The 26,670-nt window shown below is 40.8% G+C and overlaps 1 protein-coding gene across 8 annotated transcripts in view; it reads left to right on the top strand.

Moving 5' to 3' along the window:
- BRCA1 (BRCA1 DNA repair associated) overlaps positions 1-26,670 on the top strand; it is a 102,551-nt gene that overhangs the window by 32,073 nt on the left and 43,808 nt on the right. For 4 of the 8 annotated variants that reach the window (XM_073326071.1, XM_073326066.1, XM_073326067.1 and 1 more), the window contains 10 exons: positions 875-1,074; positions 1,843-2,168; positions 3,164-3,251; positions 4,854-4,931; positions 5,245-5,285; positions 9,368-9,451; positions 12,848-12,902; positions 15,763-15,836; positions 16,396-16,456; positions 17,572-18,789. In XM_073326071.1, the coding sequence (XP_073182172.1) occupies positions 875-1,074; positions 1,843-2,168; positions 3,164-3,251; positions 4,854-4,931; positions 5,245-5,285; positions 9,368-9,451; positions 12,848-12,902; positions 15,763-15,836; positions 16,396-16,456; positions 17,572-17,678 (1,114 nt within the window). In that variant the 3' untranslated portion in view covers positions 17,679-18,789. Of the gene's footprint in view, positions 1-874; positions 1,075-1,842; positions 2,169-3,163; positions 3,252-4,853; positions 4,932-5,244; positions 5,286-9,367; positions 9,452-11,851; positions 12,001-12,847; positions 12,903-15,762; positions 15,837-16,395; positions 16,457-17,571; positions 18,790-26,670 lie in introns of those variants that run through there. The other 4 variants (XR_012156403.1, XR_012156404.1, XM_073326068.1 and 1 more) reach the window with 4 other exon arrangements.

Below are 26,670 nucleotides of genomic sequence, written 5' to 3'. Positions count from 1 at the left end.
CAAGAAGCAGGCAGCAGTATCTCCCATAAATGTAAACAAACTTGTTTGTCTTAGCGATTGGCTGCGCAACAAGTAGGACTGAGTAGACTTGTAGGCTCTAAAGTTTTACATTGTTTTGTTTTTGAGTGCAGTCATATAACAAAAAAATCTACATTTGTAAGTTACACTTTCATGATAAAGAGATTGCACTACAGTACTTGTATGATGAAAATTGAAAAATACTATTTCTTTTGTTTATCATTTTTACAGTGCAAATATTTGTAATAAAAAATAATATAAAGTGAGCACTATACACTTTGTCTTCTGTGTAATAGAAATCAATATATTTGAAAATGTAGAAAAACATCCAAAAATATTTAATAAATTTCAATTGGTATTCTATTGTTTAACAGTGCGATTAATCGTGATTAATTTTTTTAATCTTAATTATTTTTTTAAATTAATCATGTGAATTAACTGCAATTAATCAACAGCCCTGATATATTGGTCCTGTGAAATCAGCAAAGATTTCTGTTCTTTTTAAGGGAGACCCAGGTTCTAGCAAAGTTTCTGGAACCTAGGTGCATGGAGAAAAGACCAAAATTAAGTTTGTTTCACAAGGCTGGATAGTGTGGTGAATACAGCTGGTATGTTGTTAAGCAGCAAGCTATTAGCATTTATCCTTTGGGGTTAGTTTGAGAAAATTTACGTGACGGTTCGACATGTCGACATGCAGTTTTTTAAAATATTTTAATCAATTTGAATTCAACAGTACTGCTTTTGTGCCTTCATACTAGTTCTGTTCCTAATCATTCCCCAACATGTAATTCCACTGTTGCTATCCAATGTCTCTGATAGCTAAGGAGATGATAAATTGTTCATAATTCTTTTCTAGTTTGAGGTTGCCTGCTTTACAGCTTTCCCATCCTAAATCCCATCTTTTTAAAAAAGAAGCTCTGGAGCAAGGCCACTGGTGCCCGAGCCTTTGGAAAGCCAAAACTCGCTCTCAGGAGGGCACATTTCAGCGGGTTGGTGCGGCAGTGCTGCTGGAACAAGAGGCAATGAAACCATGTAATCGGTATAGACTTGAATCAGGTAACTCAGAGGACTGATCAAACCCAACATCTGCCTTTTGGCTTCTACTTGTACCCCAGTCACTGGTCTGGGTTATATCTCCATAATGAGAGAGATCGTGAAGAACATACATTTAAATTAACTGTATAGTGTCGTCTTGTGAATCAAGAGACTTTTAATCTTTTGAAACCTGGATAATTCCTGGTACTGTTTGGGAGGGGATAGTTCTCTGATACAATAATGAATTTTAATGTTTTAGTCCCAAATTCATAGTATTCTCAGGAAATGCTAATTGTAGCCTGATATGTTTCACAGGTGTTTGAGCACCTTAGCTCTAGATCAGGAAAAATTATGATTCTTGGTGATTTTAAATAATGAATGAGGTAAAGGTGAAGTAGTGAATAACTAAGCAGAGAAAGGTTTCAGAGTGGTAGCCATGTTAGTCTGTGTCAGCAAAAAACGAGGAGTCCTTGTGGCACCTTAGAGCCTAACAAATGTATTTGGGCATAAGCTTTTGTGGGCTAAAACCCACATGCTGTGTATTTATACCTCTCTACTGTATTTTCCACTCCATGCATCTGATGAAGTGGGTTTTAGCCCATGAAAGCTTATGCCCAAATAAATGTGTTCGTCTTTAAGGTGCCACAAGGACTCCCCGTTGTTTAAGCAGAGAAAATGACTGTAGCCTATAAATTTAAGAGATGGAGCAACATCCTCCAGCATGACTGCAATGAGAAACTGTAATTAAAGACTGGGACTGTTTCAGTTACTGATTCCTCTTTCCTTCAGAAAATGCCGCTGAGCAGGAATTTGGAACAAAGCTAAACACTGCAGCTGTTCCGTGTGGGAATGAGAGCAGGACTCCAAACAGCTCTCCCTTGAAATTTTCTGAAAGACTTACAAACTGTCAAACTGCAGAATCAACAAATAGTGCTGCCATATCGTGGAATGCTAATAATGGGAAGAGCACTCAGGGATGTAAGCAGGAGAGAAGGGCATTTTCCTCTGCATCTGCTCTGCACACTGGAGTTGTAAAAGAAAATGCCAAAAGCTCAGTTGTGACCTGTAGGAGACAAATGTCAATTGTGGCATCAGGTCTGAACCAGAGTGAGCTTGTAAGTGTGTTTCACTACCTTTGTCAATCCCCTGTTAATATATATATACCATGACCCCTGTGATCCTAAATAAAATTTTAACCTCACCCTAAAGAGATCTATATGCAACAAAACTTAATTTAACATGAATTACCCATTAATAATACCAGAGTATTTGAAATTAGATACTGCCTTGTTAGCTAGTACTGATAAATATGGGGGTTTATATGTAATGATGCAATTAGGTATGGTTCAGAGCTTCTAAATGGATTGGAAAGCCATCCACATAAGCAGGCAAAAAGAAGGCTCGTTGTTCCAAAGCAAGGGAGACTCTCACCTCAAAGAACATAATTTTTTTTTATACATTTGAGTAGACTTCTTGCAAGTTTTAGAGGCTCATAGCAGTAGGCTAGAGCCAGGTATGATGCAGACAAGTGCAGCTGGAGGAGTAACAGAGCTGAGTAATTTCTTTTACTATATAGCTATTGATTTTATTTTGTTAATAGATAACTGGAAAACTCTAGATTTCTACAACAATGAACATGCTAGTTAAAATCCTTCTTTGTAAGTAGATTGAAACGGATGGTTATATCACTGAGCTTTCACATCATCTGGACTTTTAATGTTTTGTTGCCATCAGAAGTTGAATATTGGCTTAATGCCTCTGATAACTGCAGCACATGTTTCCAGATTGATCTGAATTACAGTATAATAGAGTATTGCTTTACTTGAATTCATGTAAGCCAATCAAATAATTTCTGTTGTTAAAGGCAAAATGAATGTCATTTTTGAAGTAACGGTTGTGTCTATGTGCCTGTTGGCATAGAATATCTCCATTTGTTTCAAAGTACCTCTCCACTGTATGTTGTACTTACAACTTCCATTGACATATGTTTAATTTCTCAGCCATATTAGAAAGCTAATCTTGTAACGTGGAAGCTCCTATTCAAAGCCAGAGATGTCTAATGTTCCAATTAAATCAATTCTTTTCTAATTCAATATTTATTTGTTTTCAGTTATTGGTGCAGAAGTTTGCCAGGAAAACCCAGAGCACTTTATCTAATCAAATTACTGAAGGAACAACCCATGTCATAATGAAAACAGGTGTGTTGGAAGCTCTGTGAACAAACCAGATATTTAATGCCACATAAAACACTAACTCCAGGCTAAATAAAGAGCACATTGACGGTCATTCAGCATGATGGTCTGAAGATGTTTGATTAGGATGTGGGATTTACAGTTCACTGCTCTTTTATTCTTTATCAGAGTTTGTGTGATCCCGAGTCTAAACTAAAACTTGACCCATCTGTCTTTTATTCCATTTCATGGAGTCCAGATGAGAGGTTTCTATTTTGGTTGCTTGTTTATATGGTATCATTGACATGGTAACAAGTAGAATTTGAAATTGACATATCATTATGATGAGTGATTGATGTCCTGTCACCTCTGTAGATTTAAGAAGGTGTCAGTAGCACGTTGACTTTAGATAATTCACAACCAACCAAAGGGAGAGCCAGACATTTTTCTTACAGCATCCTTTGTCTTTGTTTTAAAAAGCCCACTTAAATTCTTTCTCAAAAATCCAAATAGTCTGATGTAATCAAAAACAGACCAAAACTGAATTTTATTTGGCTTTTTAATGGTAGCTGAAAAACGAATGGAGACCATACTTCCATTGGAACAAAGTAACAGTGTTGCAAGATCAGGTGCACTTTTCAGAGTACATTAGCTTCAGAAAGTAAAAGACCTGTACCTTTTTCTTAATTATTATTATGGAACTTAAATTGCTTTTTGTTCTTTAGTAGAGCTCACTGATCTCTCTTAAAGACTTGAATAAACTTTATATAAACTTTAGTACACAGAACAGCTTCAGATTTTACAAATGCAAATCAAACTCTTAACTGATTAGCATAAGATTCATTGATTGGTTTTCAAGAAGGCATCAAACCTCTCTCTTCACATTCATTACTCAAAATTTAAAATGACTTGGCATAGGTTAGTTTTAAGCTCCTTGCTAAATCTGTTTTATCAGCAGATGTTAAAAAACTTTAAAAATTAAACTGTAAAGTATTTGATGAGCTATTGCTGTTAGTTGATCTGCTGTGTTACAGGATTTAGTTATTTATAATATTAAAATAACCTACTCTGTCCTCAGTTTGCTTCATAAGAACATTTCAAAATTCTTCAAAATTTGAAGTGACTCTTCTTATCAGTTTAAAAAAAACAATGTAGGAAGGGAAAAAAGTCTTTATCGTTTTTAATCCATTAGATCCTCAACATACTCTTTTTGTCCTCTCCTTATGAAAGCTGGTGAGGCAGTCACAAGGGGAAAATCAGGAGGATTTGAATGTTTCACTTGCATACGAATTCAGAGTCTTGTATTTTGACTGGTGTTCTATGCCTTTCCAACATCTCTGAGCTCAGGTCAATAGGAAACCTGGGCTGGAGGGTGCGGGTGTACAGTCAGAGACTCTCCACTGACTACCATACTAGATTCCTCCCTTTTAGCAGACCCAGGAGGGGGCAGCATTAGGACATTGGTACTTTGAACCCCCCTGAAAATGCCTTCGTCAACAGTGTCATTGGGCAATATGTGTTTTTCTGGTGGTTTATCACTTTAAATACAAGTCAACTGTCAAAGTTGCTTTACGTTATTTAGATGGCAAAATTGAGAATGATACCAGTATATTTCTACTTAATCTGCAGATATGGAGCTAGTTTGTGAGCGGACACTGAAGTACTTTCTGGGCATTGCAGGAAGAAAATGGGTAGTTAGCTATGAATGTAAGTATAATACTCTTTGGAGCAGCTACGTGTCCCATCCTCCCCAGTTTCCTAACACTACATACTTTATATTTCATATTTAACATATTTTAGCATCTGGTATTTTTCAGAGTACCATCTGAATATTTAGACATTTAACGATAATGCTCAGTTTTTCTTTTTTTTTTTTTTAAAGTATCCATTGCTTCATTCAAATAACTGTAAGTGACCTCTCCCAAAGAAATACTTTCTCTTTATAATTAGACTGTTGGTGCTGATTAGAGCATCCTGCCTGATTTAATGTGATCTGTTCTTCTCTGCTCTTTTTGTTTAGGGATTGTTCAGTCTTTTAAGGAAGGAAAGATACTTGATGAGGTGGGTGTGATGTCTTAAGAGTGAAATGCAAAATATGTCCATTGCACTAGCATCCAGACACTATGGCGATGAGCATATTAATCATGTCTGAGACAGAAACAGGAATTAAATATTTGAAACTGAAAATTAGTTGAGGGTGTTTGGGACAGAGGAGAATTTGGCATAGGACCAGAGTCGAGATTCTAGGCTGTACCAAGAAACGTCACTGAAACCCACAGTTCTGCAGAATGCACGTATTCCATGCTGCTGAACAAAGAGCCTCCCCTGTGATATTTTCTTGACCTTTTGTCTAGCAACGGTTCCAAAGATAAAATACGTCTCTTGATATTGGCAAATGCAAGGTGGAGGTAATTACCTGCTGTGTGTATGAAGGAATAATGTTGGAACACAACCATGTCCAAGCTCTTGCACTTAATTAACTGATCTATAGCCAACTATTGAAAACTTCCCACTGCAGCATCTTCTAACTTTGTAGTGCAGTTAGCTACCTGAGACTAAAGCATGGATTAGGTGGTATCTGCCTCTCTTTATGTATAGTGCTCAGATTTTTTGCCTCAGGCACAGATTTTTGCAGAACCTTGCATAAGGAACATAAGAACGGCTGTACTGGATCAGACCAAAGGTCCATCTAGTCCAGTATCCTGTCTTCTGACAGTGGCCAGTGCCAGATGCTTCCAAGGGAATGAACAGAACAGGGCAATTTCAAGTGATCCATCCCTTCTTCTGGCAGTTGGAGGTTTAGTGACACCCAGAGCATTGGACTGCATCACTGACCATCTTGGCTAATAGCCATTGATGGACCTATCCTCCAGGAATTTACCTAATTCTGTTTTAAACCCAGTTATACCTTTTGGCCTTCACAAAATCCCATTGCCATGACTTCCATAGGTTGACTGTGTGTTGGGAGAAGAGGTACTTCACAAACTTTGGTCCAGTGCACAATTTCATAATTCTGATGAGTAGAAATGGATGTCTTGCCTGCTCCACCCTCAACTTCTCTGGTCAAAAAACCCTAGGCTAGCATCCAAAGCCAAGGGAGTAGAAAAAAACTACTAATCCCAAAAACTCTCTGGGAGACTTCATCATTCTCCAGCTGGGTCTTACTTTATCCATTATGGAGGCTCCTGAAACTCTGGTCTCTCCAGCGAGCAATATGGGGCATCTACTGAATGCCCTTCAGTCTCAATTAATCTTCTGTTTCAAGCAATGTGAGAGGGGTTTTCAGGACAGATTCAGTCTCCCTCATTATGGAAACCACTACATAAGTCTGAAGTTGGGTGAAAATATGAGTTGTCTTTTATTTTTTTTTATTTATTTATTAATTCCCTGCCAGTTCTCCATAGAAATCTATGAAGGAGCTTTCTTAATGTAGTGAATAATAGACAACTGAGAGACAGATGCAGACCTAACATTATCAAATAAAGCATTGTATTTACTGTTAATCTAAATGGCAAGTGAATGCTTTGAAATAAAATAGATGTTGAAAATTAAATAAATTAAGTTCTAGAGGTTATGTACTGATAGTTAATTTCTACTGAATGAGATTTGCCTCTGTAAACTGATTGCCACTCTTCTGAGTCAGTTCAGCGTGTTGAATAGAATTTGATTAGTTTCTTTTAAAGAAACACTTATGTGATTAAGCTGAAGGATTCATAGATTCAAAGCCCAGAAGGGACCACTGTGATCATTTAGCCTGACCTCCTGAGTAACACAGGCTGTATAACTTTCCCACAGTGATTCCTAGACCACATCTTTTAGAAGAATTATCCAGTCTTGATTTTAAAATGGCCAGTGATGGATAATCTACCATGAGGGTAAATTTTTCCAGTGGCTGATTACTGACCTGTTATAAATGTACACCTTACTTCAGCTTCCAGCCATTGGATCAAGTTATATCTTTCTCTGCTAGAGTGAAGAGCCCATTATTAAATATTTGTTTCCCATGTAGATACTTATAGACTGTAATCAAGTCGTCCCTTAACCTTTTCTTTGTTAAGCTAAATAGATTGAGTTCTTTGAGTCTATCGCTATAAGGCATGTTTTCTAATCCTTTAATCATTCTCGTGGCTTTTCTCTGAACCCTCTCCAATTTATTAACATCCTTCTTGAACTGTTGGCATCAGAATTTGACACAATGTTCTAGCAGTGATCGTACCGGCTCCAAATATAGAGGTAAAATAACCCCTCTACTCCTATACAAGATTCCCCTGTGATCATGAGATGCATAAACATTAGTACTTTTGGCCACAGTATCACACTGGGAGCTCACGTTCAACTGATTATCCACCACAACCCCCACATGTTTTTCAGAGTCACTGTTTCCCAGGGTAGTCTCCCATCCTGTAAGTATAGCCTACATTCTTTATTCCTACATGTAAACATTTATATTTAGCCATACGAAAACACACATTATTTGCTTGTGCAGTTTACCAAGTGATCCAGATCACTCTGAATCAGTGATCTGTCCTTTTCGTTATTTACCACACTCCCAATTTTTATGTCACCTGCAAACTTCATCAGTGATGATTTTGTTTTTTCTTCCAGATCTTTGATAAAAATGTTAAATAGCGTAGGGCCACGAACAGATCCCTGCAGGACTCCACTGGAAATGCACCTGCTCAATGATGATTCCCATTTATAGTTAAATTTTGAGACCTAACATTTAGCCAGTTTTTAGTCCATTTAATATGTGCCATGTTAATTTTATTTCATTCTAACTTTTTAATCATAGTGTTGTGCGGTACCAAGTCAAACACATTACAGAAATCTAAGTATATTACATCAACACTATTACCTTTATCAACCAGATTTATAATCTTATAAAAAAATAAATATATCCGGTTAGTTTGACTGGTTCTAATTTCTGTAAACTCAAGGTGATTTGCATTAATTACATTACTCTGTTTTCATTCTTTATTAATTGAGTCCCATGTAGCTGCTCTTTTATCTTGCCTGGGATTGATGTCAGGCTGATGTACCTATAATGACCTAGGTCATCTCGTTTACCCTTTTTAAAAATTGGTACATTAGCTGTCTTCCAGTTTTCTGGAACTTACCCAGTGTTCCAAGACTTATTGAAAATCAACATTAATGGTCCAGCAGGCTCCCCAGTCAGCTCTTTTAAAATTCTTGGATGCAAGTAATCTGGACCTGCTGATTTAAAAATATTTATCGTTAGTAGTTTCTGTTTGGTATCTTTGGAGGATGTTAGTGGAATGGAAAGAGTGTTTATGCATCCGATGAAGTGAGCTGTAGCTCACAAAAGCTTATGCTCAAATAAATTGGTTAGTCGCTAAGGTGCCACAAGTACTCCTTTTCTTTTTGCGGATACAGACTAACACGGTTGTTACTCTGAAACCTATCACCATATGGTGAGACTATATCATCTGTTTTTTTCCCCCCAAATATGGAACAGAAATATTTACTGAACATTTCTGCTTTTTCTGCATTATCAATGATAATGCTACTATTTCCATCTAGTAATGGTCCATTACCATTGTCAGCATTCTTTTTGTTCCTAATATATTTTAAAAATTCCTTCTAATTGTCCTTAACTCTGCTGGCCATAGATTTCTCCTTGTGTTCCTTTGCTTCCCTTATCAATTTTTCTACAATTTCTAACTTATGATATATAGGCAATTCGAGAATTTCTTCTCCATCAGTGTTAGGAGCCTGGGTAGCAAACAAGAGGAATTGGAATTGCTCGTTTTTTTAGCATAAGTTCAATCTAATTGGTATTACTGAAACCTTGGTGGGACAAGTCTCACAACTGGAATGTTAAAATCAATGGTTATAACCTATTTAGAAGGACTGAATGAGGGAAAGGGGGAGGGGGAATGGCATTCTATGTCAAAAATAGCATTACTTGTTACCAAGTCACTGATAACTCGGAAGAAAATGATCTTGAATGCTTCAACATCCTAACAGATAAAGGACAAGGTTTTTTAGTCAGTCTTCTGCGTGCATTTGTTGTAAGGTTTCTAGTTTCTGAAATCTGAGAGCTGTTTCCTGCCTTGGCCCAAGGGGCTCACTATGCCGGCCTTTTCTGTCTCTGATTTCTGATTCTTTGCATTATCTTCCAGTACGACTTTGAAGTGAGAGGAGACGTGATCAATGGGAGAAACCACCAAGGCCCTAAGAGAGCTAGACGATCCCAGACTGGAAAGGTACAGGCACATCAGCATAAGAAACCATTCATAGCTGTCAGAAGAATCCCATTCTACATAAACGGTTGTTTATGATGCCAGCTGAATAGCTGAAATATTTTTAAATGGTCTTTTATCCTCCCATGAAATCAAATGTACAGAATTGTACATAAGGGTGTAGTTGGCTCTGTCTCTGCAGTGCTGCTCCTAGAGCTTGCCAGTCATGCAACAGAAATATTCAAATGTTTTTGCATACCATGAGTGAATTACACCTTTTATAATATAGGTGTGGGCTGGCTCAAAGGAAGTGCTCTGCTATAGAGACAGCTCCCTGGGAAACTATTTGCAATCCCTCTGCCTGATTAAGAATCTGTGTTGATAGGTTCTGAAAGGAGATTCTATAATCCTTCTACAGAAAGTAGAATGAGTGAGATACAAGACATGTTTTTGCAGGCAGGGTAAATTTTAATTAAAAATATGGGTAGGTGATCCTCCAGGCTCTGGGAAATGGAGGCCTGGGGGAGGAAAAGGTAAAACCAATCTCTGCTAATTCTCATCTAGAAGAAACAGGCAGTGTTTCCATTGATCACCTGCTGTTTAACCTCTGAAACTTTCTCTCTGTACATGAAACTCTGTTCCCACGATTTTAAGCGTAGGATTTTCTTTTTTAAGATAGTTATTTATATTCTGTGTGTAGGGACCTTTTGACTAAACTGCTACAGAAAACAGTTTGCAGAGTGATGGAACTGTAAAATACTAAATGTCATGCTGTCTTGCCACTGCAGTAGGAAAGAAATGGGTTTGTACAAAGCCAAATCTCAAAATGATAAATGTTGTTTATTCTTGAGTTTAGGGCTGTGTTCAAATTGCACTTCAGCTGTTACAAAAAATGTAGCAAATTTGAAATTTTATCTCTCATTTATCGAATCTGGGTGCTCATTATCTTTGAGGTCCTGTGCAAATAGTCTGTGACCTTAAAATGTTGCAGACATAGTTAGTTGCTGTTTCATACCACATTGTTTATGCCATCAGATGGGAAAGCCCTGCCCTTATCCTGGAACCACATGAGTTTTTCCTCAAACTCCTTCCCATTAACATTTGTCATTCTGGTACCAATCCCTCCAGTTGGCTGGGGAAATCTGCCATGTTCTCATAGAATGGGATAAATAATGCTCTGTGTGACTGCCATTGGAAGGATGGCAGAGCCATCAGCTGGAAACACAGCCTGTTGTCTCCACTGGGCTGGAGAACGAGAAGCCAGAGGTTCTCTCTTGAATTGAATCCTAGTGCACAGGAGAGAGAGAGGCAATTCATCCCTGATCTTTCCTCTCCGTAGTTATATAAGTATGTGCAATGCACTTATTTGGAGACATTTCTCACCCTGCTCTTTGGTAATATTCATTATTCTTGTATTTACAGTTCCTTAACCTTTAACAAGATACAAGACTTCATACAGTGTTCCTCTCCTTTTTGTAACAAAATTGCCAAACACAAGTTTTAAACCTAAAGAAACTCCAGCTTTATCCATTTTTATAGCATACGGGTTGCTTTGTGGAGCAGCAGCGTCTTGTATAGTTCTCTGGGCTGGCACTTGTGGGAAGCAGCAGTAGAAGGAGAAAAATAAAAATAAATGAAAAGGAAGATGTAATCTGCATGTACTGTAGAAAGACTGTGCTCTTCAGTCTTTGCCAGCAATATAACTGATTTTTCTCTTTTGCTCCTATAGGAGCTAAAATAATATTTTTCAATTCTATGGTAGCTTTCATCCCAAGTTTTCAAAGTCCCATATTTTACCAATATTAGTGAATAAAGACTTGTAACACCCTGTGAGTGTAGCTAAAGATTAGCACCTCCTCAGCTACAATTGCAATGCTGTAGGTTACTGTATCCATTGAAAATGCATAGGAAATTTAGATAGTGTGATTACTCACTTTGCAAATTAGGCAGAATAGTCCTACTCTCATGAAGGGTGCTATTTTAATATGACCAGAAGGAGTTTTATACCTCCTTCAGAAGATGGCATCTCTGAAAGCACAATGCCCCTAACATCATGCTGGAGTTTTATTTCAGTGCTGACTTGGAGATAAGTATGCCACATTCTGTTGTTAACACCACTTCTGTAGCACCTAGGTTTGGTAGTTGGAAGTGTAATGATTTGGTGCATTCCTGCCTGCCTTGTGATATCTGCTGAGCTCACAACACAAGAAGGTCTGGCTGCAGCTGTGCTTGTTGATTTATGATCCGTATTCTGTGATGTGTTTTCTCTGTGTGGTGCCCGTAAAATGTCAGGATCAGTGTGATGTTCACACTAAACTACTTCTAAATCAATGAAGTGAGCTGTAGCTCACGAAAGCCTATGCTCAAATAAATTTGTTAGTCTCTGAGGTGCCACAAGTACTCCTTTTCTTTTTGTGAATACAGACTAACACGGCTGCTGCTCTGAAACCTGATTTTGGATGTGTTTGCTCTGACTTTCTGAGGATAACAGCACTGCAAGGGCTGGATGTGGTCTGGCAACTCTTCTCTCTCCCGATTTATAATGGTCATTGGAACTTCAAAAGTTATCATAGGTGTTGCAGATTTTAATTGAATGATTAAGCAAGTGGGTCATGGAACAAGCATTAACTGCAAAATAGCTCTCTCCTTGACATAATAAACCCTTTTCATAGGAAAGAAGAAACTTTATACCTTGCCTATGGGCCACTGATGTGAGGGTGGTTGACCCAATGCTTCATGAATGGGGATTTCTGTTTCTGAAACAATTGTTGAAATAATTCTAGCAGATCCCAAAGAACTTATTGTAGGCATTATAAATGCCTACAATAATGTAGGCATCCGATGAAGTGAGCTGTAGCTCACGAAAGCTCATGCTCAAATAAATTAGTTAGTCTCTAAGGTGCCACAAGTACTCCTTTTCTTTTTGCGAATACAGACCAACACGGCTGTTACTCTGAAACCAGTTTTAAATTAACCAGCTAGCAGTGAGGAAATCCATTCATGTTCAAGCTGCACGCATAACAAATAAGAGAAGTGAGGGGTGTATTTTCCAAAATATACACTGTGATCTTATATACATTAGCATAAGTCATATACCAAAGTCACAAGAACTAACATGTCCCAGAGTATACCTGTATACTGGGGTGCAGGGGTCTCCGGTGCTTTCATTCTTCAGACAGCTTCATGAGAGAGAGATTCCTTTTCCAGTCCCACAACCGTCCCCTGCTTGGTTGTCAAAACATTTAATTTGTGGACTGCCAGGAAGAGTTTACTGCACCACAGCTGCTTCACAGAGCATAACTTCAGAATCCCAACCATAGAGGGACCTCATACATCACTCTAATAAAACAAACATTTCATTGAATGTCCATTCTGCCCTGGAACCACATACCCTCTGTTCACATGTGCCTTGTTTTTCAGCTCTTCAAAGACTTTGAGATCTGTTGCTATGGACCATTCACCGATATGCGCACAGGTGAGGGGAATGTACTATCATTTCTAGAATCCACAGAAAATATCTGCAGTGGTCATTGCAAATTCTCCAGAATTGTTGCCTTTGCTGACCCTTTCATGGAGACCCACCTTTTCGGGCTATTTAATCTGCAATTTACAGGATAGCAAAATGAAACATACACTAGGTATTTTTTCCCAGTTTTATCTCCTTAACTCATAAGAGGCTGCTTGACTTTAAAAAAAAAAAAGTTTGGATGCAATTCTTTGTTTTGGGGGAAAACTCATCATACTATGATACACAGTCTGTCCCCTGCTGATCTCAGGAGAATTCCATCTCTGTATTGGTGGCATAGGGATGGCACAAAATAGAATAAGATTTGGCTTTATAGAACACTTTTCATCTTGGAAGTGTGTCCCCAAAGCACTTGCAGTGTGACTAGAGGCCCTAACAAATACAGTGATGGCCCCAAGCACTCCTTACAGCACAGAAATGTATACCATGATGTTGCTAATGTGATGGTGTTTTTAATGTAAGGTGATGAGCCCTATAGAAATGCCTATAAGTAAATTGAATAAAAAGAAAAGAACTAGAGCCTTGAGGAAAATATTGCACAGCTTAGGATGATGGAAAGTAAGATCTCCAAGTTCTCTAATGGCCACCTATTCCAATTAATACTCTTACCACAAGCAATAAATTAAAGCACTAGAGACCAGTAATAACGAGAATGCTGTGCAGTCATGGGGTTAGAGCGGAAGTGCTTTCTTTAAAAAAATTTTTAAGAGTCTTGACAAATCTGGCATTTAGATTTTGTACTGAATGTGGCAGGTGTCAGTCCTCTAAACTGTCAGAAATATCAAAGGACTAGATTCTGTCACCCTCCAACTGAGCCGTACTTTACACTGCGTGTAGCACCACTGAAATAAATATTACTTGTGGGGTCAGGTACTACTCAACCTGAGGTGAGGATGGAAAATTCAGGCCTATGTAAACAGCCCAATCAGAGAGAGAGAGAATCTTGTGCCTCCTGGCTCCATCTACCCAAGTGTCTATAGAAGACTGTTCAATTCTTATTATTACTCAGTAGGCAATTCTTAGAAGAATCTACTTAGCCAGAAATGTCTAATTTCATGATTATGCTCCCTGGTTATGGAAAAATCTTTGGACAGAGTCTGTAGGGTTGCCAGGTGTCCGGTTTTCAACTGAAACACCTGGTTGAAAAAGGACCCTGGCAACTCCAGTCAGCAGTGCTGACTGGGCCGTTAAAAGTCCAGTTGGTATGGGGCTGGCAGGCTCCCTACCCAGCTCCACGTGGCTCCCGGGAAGCAATTGGCATGTCCCTCCAGCTCCTAGGCATAGGGACAGTCACGGGGGCTCCATGTGCTATCCCCGCCCCGAGCACCAGCTCTGTAATTCCCGTTGGCCAGGAACTGCAGCCAGTTGGAGCTATGGGGACAGTGGGCGGGGGTAGCCCATGGAGCCCCCAGGTCCCCCCTATGCCTAGGAGCCAGAGGGACATGCTGGCTGCTTCCTGGAAGCCACCTGAGGTGAGTGAGCTGCACCCCTCACCTCCTCCCGCACCCCTGCCCTAGCCCGGATCCCCCTCTTGCACTCCACACCCCTAGCCCCAGCCTGGATCCCCCTCCTGCACCCCAACCCCCTACCCCAGCGCAGTGAAAATGAGCGAGTGAGCAACAGAAGGAAGGGTGCTGGAGTGAGCAGGGGTGGGGCCTCAGAGAAGGGGCGGAGCAACGGTGTTCAGTTTTCTGCAGTTAGAAAGTTGGCAACCTTAAATGTCTCCCATTCCCATCGGTATCTGCCTTGGCCACATAAAATGTTTTTAGAAGTAATCCTTCCATTCAATGTTTGAAATTTTCTGTTCACATTAAAAAAAAAAAAAAAAAAAAGGCACGCAGATGTGTAAGCACCACTATCTCTGGAAAAAGCTTATGTACTCCCTGTTGAACATTTGAAGTTATTTGAGTAGTTTTCTGCCCCCACACACAGCTCCTACCCATTATCTTCTTAACAACTGAGACAACCACAGTGTAACTTTATCTCTTCCTGATCTTACAAAAGAGCAGTTGTGAAAAGTAAAACACATATTAAAGCCTGCAATTATGTACATAGGATAAATAGATGAAAAGGATTGAAGCTTTCTCATTAGTTTAAAGCTGCAGGTATGTGGAGTCTCTTTATGGAGACAATTAAGCAAAACTTGTAGCTTAACTTTTCAGTAGTAGAAGCACATATCTTCCCATCTTTGCTCTTCATTCTCTTCCCTGCAACAAGCTCTGATTTGTCCAGTATCACATTTATTTCTGACTGGATGAATTATCCCCACATCTCTTGACATTTACAGTAATTCCCACAGCATGTGCAGAGCTCACTCCTAGTGCCGTGATGAGCAATTACAGGCTCCTTCTGCTTAGGAGATTTTGTTATGTTTTTTCATCAAGAGTTCAGCAAATTAATGGGAATTAAACACTTTGGCTAGTTTGTGTTAATGAGAAATTATCCCAGATCGCTAACTTCTTATTCCAATTGTAAAGTCACGCTTTGGCTCTTTTAAGTTAAGATGAACTGACTGGCAGCATTTTTTCTGGGGGCTGTTTGTTATCTGCCTGGGACCCTGAGGTTCCCATGATGGTTCTCCCTGCTGAAGAACCTAGGATAGGACTATAGTAATAATTGGCCTACACAGGCTAGTAAGAGCAGGGCTCCTTGTTCTCTGCTTATGCCACAAATAAAGAGGATAAAATTATTTCACTTGTAACAACCACTCTAGCAAGGTGTGGAGAACCAGGGCTGGATCTTTGACATGCTGGTCCCCAGGGCAGTGCAGTCATAATTGTAACATGCTACTTTTGTCTGACTTAATCAGGTGATCTAGAGTGGATGGTGGAGCTTTGTGGCGCCTCAGTGGTGAAGCAGCCTCACCTGTTCACACACAAAGCTGTAAGTATTCAGTGGTGATGGGTGTAAGGTAAACTGTCCTATTGATCCCCCCCACCCCATAAATACTTAGTGATTTTTGGTGCTTGTAAAAGACTGATTTATGCAGATATAGATAGAGGTAGGCGCTGTTCGCACTTCTGTGGGTGAACCAGGGGCTGATCTGTAGCAGTCCTGTTCCAAGCTTGGCCTCTCCTGAGCACAGTGTCAGTATGTCAAGACACATGCTGGTCTTGCTGTGTTGAGGTTCACAGAGACTGTGTACAAGCTGCCTAACTCATCTCATTGGGGCTCACCTCTGGCTTCAGCTTTCGGGAGCAAAAAGGCTCTGGTGCATTAATTTATCTTCACCAAGTCTCCCTGAACAGAAACCCTTGTAGAATATCCTTACAAACTTAATACACTTTTTATTTTTCCTCCTCTTGACTCCTTCGCTGGAGCTATGCAGTGAAGCAAAGAAATACCAAGTTATTGCTATCTGCAGACAGACAGGAAGGATTGATTTTATGTGATACAAATAATGGTAGCTATTTTTATCTTGTTTCTTATCTTGAAATCCTAGAACTCTACTACTGTAATAGTTGTACAGCCTGATGCTTGGCTCGAAAACACAGGGTACAGAGGTAAGATTATATGGAGATATGGATTGCTTTGTGCTGCACATGGTGAGTGCCTTATGGTTCCACTGGTCTGGGTAATATAATAGAAGTAAGGTTCTATAAAGGAAGCAGAATAAAGTCCTTTTATGTTTGGAATTGGGAGCACATTCCTTCATTTCAAAACAGACACAGTTGGTCATTTCAAACTTTTCCCTTACCTATCTTGAGAGTAAACAAAGTCCTGAGAGGTGGTTTGCCAGGCAGTCTCCTCGCCTGATGTAGAGTAGGAAGGTTGTGATGAAATGTGAATGTAAATATGCAGCAAAATAAACTGCCAGCCCATGTACCCTGCATGTCTCCAGAGTCAGGTTTAACTGAAATTATCCCTGCCAGCAGGGCTACTTTCTAAAATTTACAAAGTTTAGGAGAGGCTTTGCATTGTAGAGACCAGTGAGATCTAGTAGAAAACCTCAGCTGAGACAAAGAACACCCAGGAACAAGCAGCCAACAATCTTCCTTTCCCAACCATTCAAGCGCCAGTACCCCAACCCCAAAATAAAATATAAAAACCTCGCTTGTCTCTGGTCATCCACCCCACTTATTTACAAAAGACACAGCCCCTTGGCATTTAGTTTTCTGGGCAGTGGTTGGGACAAGAGGATCCCTGAGTTCCTCTCTCTCCACGCCTCACCTAAACTGAAAAATGGATGTAATCCGGGAGCATTTTAATGCCACAAACACCCTTTTGTGCCATCCTCCCCTAGGAGTGTGTCCTCACATGTCTAGAAACATGACCTACACACTGAATGTGTGTGTGCATGGAGAAACTGAGAGTCTGTGATTTGGAAATCCTTTAGCAATGCTTATCGAAGACTGCTCAGCTCACTTATCTTTATTACTCTCTCTTGTATGGTAGTTTAAAGAGTTCCTGTGTAGATACTGCCAGTTTGTCAAGTGGCCATGAAACAGCTGCATTTTATGCAATGTCAGGAAATATAGAGTAGTAGCCACCATTTAACTGATTTGAAATGATATTTTGAACACCGTTAATGAAAATAATGCTGAAATAGAACAGCTCACAATCTGAATCTCACACTGACCTGCAGATATTATTTTATCATTCATATTTTGTTTTACAGCAATCCCTCAGAAGTGTACTGCCATGGTGACCCGAGAGTGGGTTTTAGACAGCGTTGCATGCTATGAGTGCCAGGAGTTTGATACCTACCTTGTGTCCCAGTCATGATGGTGCTGCTGCTCTTCTGTTCCCATTGCTCAGAAATCCTTATCAGTGCAGGCACTTAAGGACCAGGTATTTTTAGAATATCTTGTACACCATGTGTCTTTTAATAAGCAATGTTGTTTCAAGACAAATTATCCAAAGTTTTACTTAAATCAGCACAAAAAATATTTAATTCTGCCTTTGCACCATAAAAGTTGCTTAACGGCTACTGTTTAAAGACTGTAAAACTTCTTGCTCGAAGTAGTCCTATAAAATCTATGTGAAGTGAGTCAAACAAATTTGTCACCTATCAGGAATTTAAAGCCAGACCTCCAAAGAGAAACAATGATGCATTATTTACCACCCCCGCCAGATCTTGATTATTTGCTCCAGGATGTTTTGGAAACCTAACTATTTACAAGAGTTATATGGAGCTTGAATTAACTCAACAGTGCAAGTGCCATTTATTTCCCTGATTTTTGTTTGCATAATAGTGCTTATACCAACACATTGAAATATAATCGTTTTGGGATCAGTGGTACGTCAACTCATTTTATTGTGGACCATTGAAAAAGCTGTTTTGAAAATAGTACAAACGGTTCTTTTGTTGTTTGTTGGTACTTAACTCTTAATTTCTCTATCCTAAAGACTTATCTACAAGAAAGAGCCTAAAAAAGAAGCCAACTTAACCAGCAGTCACTAAGAAGTTAAAGTAAATCAGTCCTTAATCCCCGTTAGTGATTGCTCTGTGATAATTTTAGTTCTATATGAGAGTATTTGTAGCATCCTGATGTAGTAGTAAACAAGATGCATTGTCATATTCCTGCTACCTATAATAAGCCCTAAAAAACTCTTTGATCCTAATACTTCATGCCTGCAAAATGAGAGGTCACAAGGAGAAAGAACATATTGCTTTTGCCTGTTGCCAAGGAATCAACCTTCATAAATAATATTGTACTTTCAGAGCAGAAAGAGAAACTGTTTTCATAAAGTTATATTTTTTAAAAATTGTTTATAGTACAGTTCAAATAATTGGTTGATACAATGACCTGCAGTAGGCTGGTCTAGAATATTTGTATAAAGTATATTTGTAAATGTTAGAATATTCAAAGCAAATAAATGTGACTGGCAAGTATTTTCCTTAGTTGTGCAGCTCTCTGGGTGTGAATCAGCCATTCAGCCTTGGTACTGAGACTCATATGGAAATATTTCTAAAGTCTAATCTCCTGGCAATGGTGGGAGGTGGAGGAGGAGGCCAGCTGGAAGAGATTTTATAATTGTACATTGGAATTTCAGAGCCGGGGAGACAATTGTATGTAGGTTCCATCAGAATGAGGAGTAGATGTGTTATCAAGTGTCAAACACAGGCAGATGTAGTCTAGCTGGGGCTTACTACGAGTAGGATGGGTGCTGGGAGCATTTGCCTCAGTCTACTTATATTGCTATTTTTCCTTTTTTTGGTTCCTTTTTCAAGCTTGTGTGACCTATTTCATAACTGCCACGGCTGCTCAGCACAGCCTCACCTTCAGGCTGACATTCCTCTTATCTCGAGAGTCCACATTGGCTTTTTTATCTGCCTTTCGAAAGATTATAGCTATCGGGGTAAATGTTGCCTGTTAGATGAGAGGGAAAAGCCGAGCCCCTCTCGCAGCTGCCACTGTGAAATTATTCCTCTGATCTGGACACAAGAATTGTCCTTTCTCGGAGGTAACGTAATAGTTCCTGCTAGATTATTGTCAACAGGCACAATACGTGTGACGCTGTCCTCCTCCCTCTGTGAAAAGCTGCGTTACAGGTGACAAGGTCTCTGGAAGCTGTTTCTAAGCAGTACCATGTGCAAATTTTGCATAGTAATCTGCATCTGAGTTAAGCTTTGAGTGAAAAGTTCAATTATTTTGAGAATCCAGTTGAGGATTACTCTACTTCATTGAAGCCGCAGCTTGCCCCTCCGCCTTGAGGTGTATTTTCTGGTTTTGGATGCTTTAGAACTTTATGTTCACTGGATCACTTTCTCTTTCCTCCTCATTCTGTTTGCCATTTAAAAAAAAAATCACCAGCTTTAGGGCAGTGCCTTAAACTGGAGACTAGGTGCCAGTTCCCTCACTCTCATGCTCCAGGTCAGGATGGGCTGGGAGTCCTGCAAGGGCAGCTCTGAAAAAAGGGAAGAGTCACATCACATAGTGGTGACCCTCCACCTCATGGGCAAAGTTTGTGCATGTCATAGGGAGCTCCCAGGGTGAGGGTCTAGAGCTCAGAGAAGGACTTATAGAGCCTTCAGGGGGAAATTAAATAGCTTCACCCAATTTAAAATCTGGTTAAATTATATGGCTTCAATAAATTACGGTTGGCACCTCATTCCCCATCATAAGCATAGATTCAGATTTTATATTGTATTGGCATGTTTCTTGCAGCTTTCTAGTATCTCTGTCCTGAGACTTTTCTCTGTTCCCTGTGAAAAGGCTGCATTCCGGCACATCGCTGATGTGTAACGACTGAAACCAAGCCCCTAGGACATAGCAGATTCTGCAACTAAACTATGGGTATCTGCTCTAGTCTGACAGTACTCTGCAGCTAAAAGCTCAACTGCCAGCTTCATCAGGACAATCTGAGGTTAAGCTCCTAGTGATCAGGATCGTGTGCCCTTTGTGATATCCTGGGGTGACTTGTGTGCAGAAGGTGAATCCAAAAAGATCTTAGACATATCTAAAACACTACAGCTCCTTAGGATTAGACACTGAACAAAATTATGGATGAGCGTGAAGCTCCAGAGAGGCTTTTCTCTCTCCATGCTCCTGGATTGATGGGGTTGCGCGTTGCCAACGATTTATACTGATAAATGTGTTATTGTTAGGGAAAGCATTATCGAAAAGGTGTGACTTACATTTCTATCTGAACACAATAGGGCTGAGGCTCAATCAGATCTCTAACTCAGCATTTCTCAAACTGAGGTCCTTGACTCCTCCCCCCCTCCCAGTGCCTCCGCCGTGGAACAGCTGTTCAGCAGCGTGTAGGAGGTGCTGGGAGGGAGGGGGAGGAGGCGGAAGAAGAGGACAGGGGTAGGTCTTGGGGGGGAAAGGGTGGAGTGGGGGTGGGGCCTGGGGCTGAGCAGGGGGCTTAGGGGTCCACAAAATTTTTTAAATCAAAATGGGGGTCCTGGGGTTACTAAAGTTGGAGAATTGCTGCTCTAACTACCTAATTCCACTAAACAGCAGTGGGCAATAGCTAGCTTGCAAGGCACTGAAATGATTCAAAACTAACAAGCTTCCCTAGGATTTGAGCAGTAGGTATAAATTTAACTGGTTCTCAGATTTTACTCTCAGGCATGGAGAGGGACGGCAACGTCTGTATGAAGTCTGAGTAAACAATATTGCGATGGCAGAACCAGCACTTAGATTCAAGTGTATCCAGTGAGGGACAAATTGGAAGATTCTTGAGAAATAGCAGAATTTGGATGTCTCTCACTACACCAGCAGAAAGGTCAAGTCAAGTAAAATCCTTGGAAAAACAGCAATATCTGTAACTACCGCTGCTAAAAGCAAATGCGGAAGTGAAGGGATACTCATCAAGAGCTTAAATAGTTTATATCCACTGTAATAGGGTATATGCCTGGTAAAGGTCTGATAATATAATTACATAAATTCCTGAGGAAACACCTAAAAGGAGTAGATGAAAAGTCTTTCAATAGCACCTACCATTTGAGATTGTGTCCACAGTTCAAAATCTCCCATATCAGTCTGTGTTGCAGGAAGTGTGAGAAAACGAATGCTGTTTCATCTGTGGGGTGATGAGAGCAGCTATACAACCTTCTGTCACAGTTTCAGGGTAACTCTCCCCAACCCCTACCTCTGTGGTCCACTGCAGGAGTGCCCAGTTAGGCTTCAGGTCTCCAGCCTTCCTTCTGACCAGGCAGTTTTAAGGCTGCACTGCTCCCTGCCTTACACTGTGATATCCCCAGCAAGCTAGGCTGTCTAACGGGCAGCGCCTGTGTTTTTCTCTCTCACAGGTCTGTGAGCAGTGTTTTGCCAGCAGTTACTAGTGGTCACACAGCTCTTTCTAGCAAGCACCTTTGTTCTTAAGGTAACAATATTACAGAGAAACGTAATAAACAGATTTAAACACACATGAAATATAGCACAAGTCATACATCAGTCTGCTGGGGCCCTTCTGCAAGAGTGGAGGGCCCCCCTTGGACAGACAGGGCTGAACATTTGATGGATCAGAAAGAAGGCCCAGAGTGCATTTAAAAGCAACCTTTTTATGCCAAAAGCCCTTTCAGTGTTGGTCTCTGCAAAATGCCATTTGAACCAGTATACACCAGCATCCCTGAGGGGTTGGGGGGGTGTTAAGTGGCACCTCTCTGGAGGAGTTTACAACCTAAGTGATTCACCTTAATCTCCCTCCACTGTTTTGGTTCCTGGGAACTCTCCCTGCTGGATTTGTAGACAGCCCCAGGCCCACAATGATGTATAACTATACAGTATGGTCCCCAAAGAAAGCACATGGGATTGGAATGTCTGTCAGATATCCTGCACCCATGTCATCCCCAGAATGAGCTAACCATGGCTACAGCCATTACAGAAAGGCCACACACAACAAGCCATAGTGTACAGGGACTCTGCATAAAGTTACACAAAATGCAAAACTCAGGCAAAGGGCTGAAGAGAAAGGCCTTGAGCAGTGATTCTTTGTGCAGAGGTTTCCTGTTTGTGTCAGTTTGTTTTGGATGAAAGTTGGATTTTCCTAGATTACTGAGGGATTAGAACAGTTATGGCTGATGTTGCCACTGCACTGTCTTCCTGTAAATATGCATGACAGTATGTGTTGATGGGTGTGTTTGGATGGGTATAAATTTTGGTGGATTCTTATTTATTTTTGGTTGTGGTTGGAATGTTTCCTTGATGATCTGCTCCCAATTGTTACAACATACAGTGTAGGGGAAATAAGGAGAGACAATGCAGGGACAGCCTGTCAATTACTGTTAAAATAACAAGAAAAAGGGGGAGACTCAACTAATAGAATTGATACTGGCTCTTTAGTTTGCCACTGAGTTGGAGTCTTTCATCTCCACTGGTTCCAGTCCTGCTCTGGTGAGTGGTCCTCAGAAGTCACTATTATTGACCCCTGGGAAGTGAACTGGGTGGGGTCTCGATCCAGTTCCTAGTAGTGCAAATGTCAGTCACAAACACAATCCTAATTAGATTGTTCCCTTTGTTGTGAGCATCGTGGCAGAGGCCTGAGATTGAGTTATGGAGACTGAATGCACCTCTCGCACCTGGAAAGATATCATTAAGATTGCTCTCCAGATAAGGTAGCGTCTTGACAAAAGTTGATCCAAAACCAGACTGTAGCTTCCTCCAGAGAGGAAAACGCAACATTTGCTTTCCAGGAGGCTGATTGGAATTCTGAAGGCAGCAAAGTGGGCATAGTCACCATCACCCCTTCTCTGCATAGGTCCCCTTTCCTTCAGTGTCACAGGTATGTGCTGAGGTAAAGCAAGTGACTTGAGAGAAGATGCCCTACTCTACCTTGTAGCGCTAAGAATCAGAGGGCCAGGCTGAAATAACTTGCCCACCTGGAATAGTAAGTTAAAGCATCCGAATCTGGCCCTAGGTGAGCAGGGCCATGTTTAACCATCTTTTCTCTCTCCCTTCTCCGCATCTGTTATAGACTCTTCTCCTTTGATGCACTTTGGTTTTACATTTTCTTGGAGGGACCACATCACGTTTCTAACTTTCATTTTATTTGTTAAAAGAAAAGGAGTACTTGTGGCACCTTAGAGACTAACCAATTTGAGCATAAGTTTTCGTGAGCTACAGCTCACTTCATCGGATGCAATCTGTTACTCTGAAACCTGTCATTTTATTTGTTGTTATTCCTTCTCTCCTCCCTACATCTGTATAACAGTTTTTATCTTGGACTTTAATTTCCTCCAGTAACTTCTGTTCTGTACAGCTCCTGCCCCCTTGCTACAATCTCCCAGTAGCCACACTGCCTCATCAATCTGAAACCTATTCTCTTTCGAATTTCTCCTCTAATGAGGTTATTACCTCCTTCAAGGAATCCAGCCTCTCTGTCACTGCTTGGCTGCCTCTAGCAATAAGGAACGTTTTACAAGATTCTAACGGCCCAAAATGTCACATCAGCTCTTGAATAAGTTCCAGCTCAGCGAAGAAAACTCTGCTTTGATTTTCCTGGTTTAATTTTTGGCCCCTTAACTTCAGATAAACAAAACAGTGAGGAAAACTTAAGCAAGATGTAAAGAAGGCTGGCTTGAAACCATGCTCTCTTGCCCCATCTCCTGTTTGTTCTTTATTCTGTGTGTCTAGCCTCAGTCCTCCTGCAGTTTGGGAATATGAATGTCATCTCGTCAAGTCTAAATTCAGTCCCTCTCCAGAAATCTAACCTGACTTCCCTGGAGTGTGAATGTGGGATCCTCGCTGAAATAACGGTTTGTCTTAGATGTTCAAATATTGCACTAATGAGGCCAGATAGAGGTCTGGATTGACCGTCTCTTTAGGGGCTGGTGAATAAGCGGGTGAAAGTATTCTGTTTTCCTACAGCATGTTTGTGCACGTACAACTAATGCTAGGCCAATGGACTGCATGTAAAATAGAAAACAGGAAACCGGAACATGAGGCTAGAGCAACAATGAGTATTATCCTGGCATCTCCCCTGGGTTAGGTTGGCTGATCCTGAGTGTCCATAGCTACTGTGAGCTCATATGCCTGTCACTCAGAGGCCCGCTATAATAGAGACCTACAGGGATCAAATTCAACTATATGTGACCTTAAAAACAAAAAATCTAACTCATGGCTGAGCATTACAGCAGAAAGCTACATGGTTTTGTGATGTTAGAAGCCTGTTTTCGGAAGTGCTTGACCATCTTGCTTATCAGTGCATTTAAATCGGTTGTACTGTTCACTCATGAGATGCATTCCAGAGCTTACCATGTGGCATGTAAAATCCCTTGCCTTAATGTTAATTCAGGCAAGGACTTGTTTCTAGGAGAGAGAGCTTGAAACTAGAGTCACTTTTCTACAGACTGGTATATAGAAAGTTTGGCCAAGATTTTTAAATGTTGGTGCTCAACATTAGTCACCTGAAGACGTGAGCACCCATTGCGCCTGTTGATGTCAACTGGAGTTGTGAGTGCTCGGCATCTCTGCAAATCTAGCTGCTTATTTAGGTACCTGTCATTAGCCACCCAGGTTTGAAAATGTTGGCTTTGGTCTCTCAAAAGTGTGTTTCTCCCTGTGTAACTAAACATGGCTCGCCAAAGCTAAAGACTGAAGTTGAAAGCGCTGCCTTTGTGGAGGAAGGTTTAACACAAAGCAGCATTGCAGGGACTCCAGTTGTCTACTGAAGATTTTGCATTGCATTTAATTTCAAATGGAGGAGTCAAGTGCTGCTGCAGTTGACATTCTTGTGGGAAATGCTCTATACTCAGCAGGCTTAATGCCAGCGACACAGAATCTAATTGGAGTTTGCTTTGTAGCTTGTGACTTAGGAATGGTAAATGAAGGCAATGATAGCCTGTAGGAAAGGTAAGACAAAGCTGTCAGCACCTTTTCTGAGGCAGCATGCAGGCCTTGGACGAATTGCTCTGTCCAGTTTATTATCTTGCAGCACTTCTGGATATTGTCATGTGCATCTGTATTAAATATTGGTGTTCCCCTCTCACCAGGAAGGCCGGAGAGTTTTTCAGTCTCCAGCATATATGTGCACTTAATGCCGAGGCAGCTTTACCTCTTGGTGGGGCCTTGGAAGAATCACTTCTCCTTGTCTTCAGAATTCACAGTGTAATCTTAATCCACCGAATATGTCTTGGTCTGAGTGACCCCTCAAACAAAGGCAGTCTATATGTAGTTTTATCACGGCTTGCTGGCAAAGGCTCACTCCAGCAGACAGGTCCTCCCGTGTTTCGTGATTTCTGTCGGTCTGCCATTGTGTGACTTCAGCAGCTCCGGGTCCTGCTGAAAAGGTGGGGCTGGGTCACATGCAAGTACTCTGGGAGTCTGGATAATGGTGGGTTTAAAGTTGGTGTCCGCAGGTAGCAGCCCCCTGAACTATCCATATTTTAAAAGTGGGAATGATAGATTGTCCTATAAGACCTTACAGTAATTTGTTACTTGGAGAATCTCCCTTTTCTCTCTTTTTTTTTTTTTTTTTAAAACACAAAAGCCCTGGATGCAGGATCCCTGGGCCAGATTCAGTAGTGACGTAAACAGAGGTGCACACTACAAGCTAACGGAGAAAGAAGTTGAAGTGGACGTAAGATAAATTAGAGGAGGCCCTCCTTTCACTTATGCTTCCCAGTTACTTGCCTTCCCTGCATCACCTCTTTCTCAGCGTATCAGGCACACTCACTCTGCACACCAAATCAGTGCAAGTTATGCTGCTCACACTAGCCACCTATGCCCATTCTTTGACTAACTTACCCACTGTTTTCCCAGAGATCTAAATGGGGCGGGGGGACTACTCCTTTTTACACCAGGTCTGAATTTGGGCCCCTTGTTTATAACTGTAGGACCAGTTCTGGCTCCAGCCATGCTCCCTTATAGAAAGCAGTTTTCAAAGGCGGTTCAGTACAAGAGCTGGTTAGCTGTCTTGTTGTAGCTGTCTGCACCCGTGGGAGGGTGATGGGACAATGGGAGCATCTGCTCTGGGCATTCTGAGGAAAGCTCTGACAGTGTCCTGTGATGTACAGACTAAAATCATAACATGCCTCAAGGTGCTTTGGAAAGGGAGTGAAAACAGTCTCCAAGCTCCAGGCCTCACTCCCTCCTGTATCTGGCTGTTCCCACAGAATCAGTCTGGCCCTGGAAGCTCTGTGGCTTTGTAAGAGTAGCTCATTCTGAATGATGGGTAGCGGCAAAGAGCCTAGACCATGTCAGGTAGTTGTCATTTGGCCCAGCAGTTGCCATGGCAACCTGATAGCATTTTGCTTTTACCCGGTGGCATAGATGTAGGTGGGGAATGCGAAGGAAAAAGCAAGACGACTGGACTGCTACTCTTC

The sequence above is a fragment of the Lepidochelys kempii genome, chromosome 27 (assembly GCF_965140265.1).
Source record: "Lepidochelys kempii isolate rLepKem1 chromosome 27, rLepKem1.hap2, whole genome shotgun sequence".
Lineage (NCBI taxonomy): Eukaryota > Metazoa > Chordata > Testudines > Cheloniidae > Lepidochelys > Lepidochelys kempii.
The sequence above is the reverse complement of the archived record's forward strand: the minus strand, read 5'-3'. Positions and strand labels throughout refer to the sequence as shown.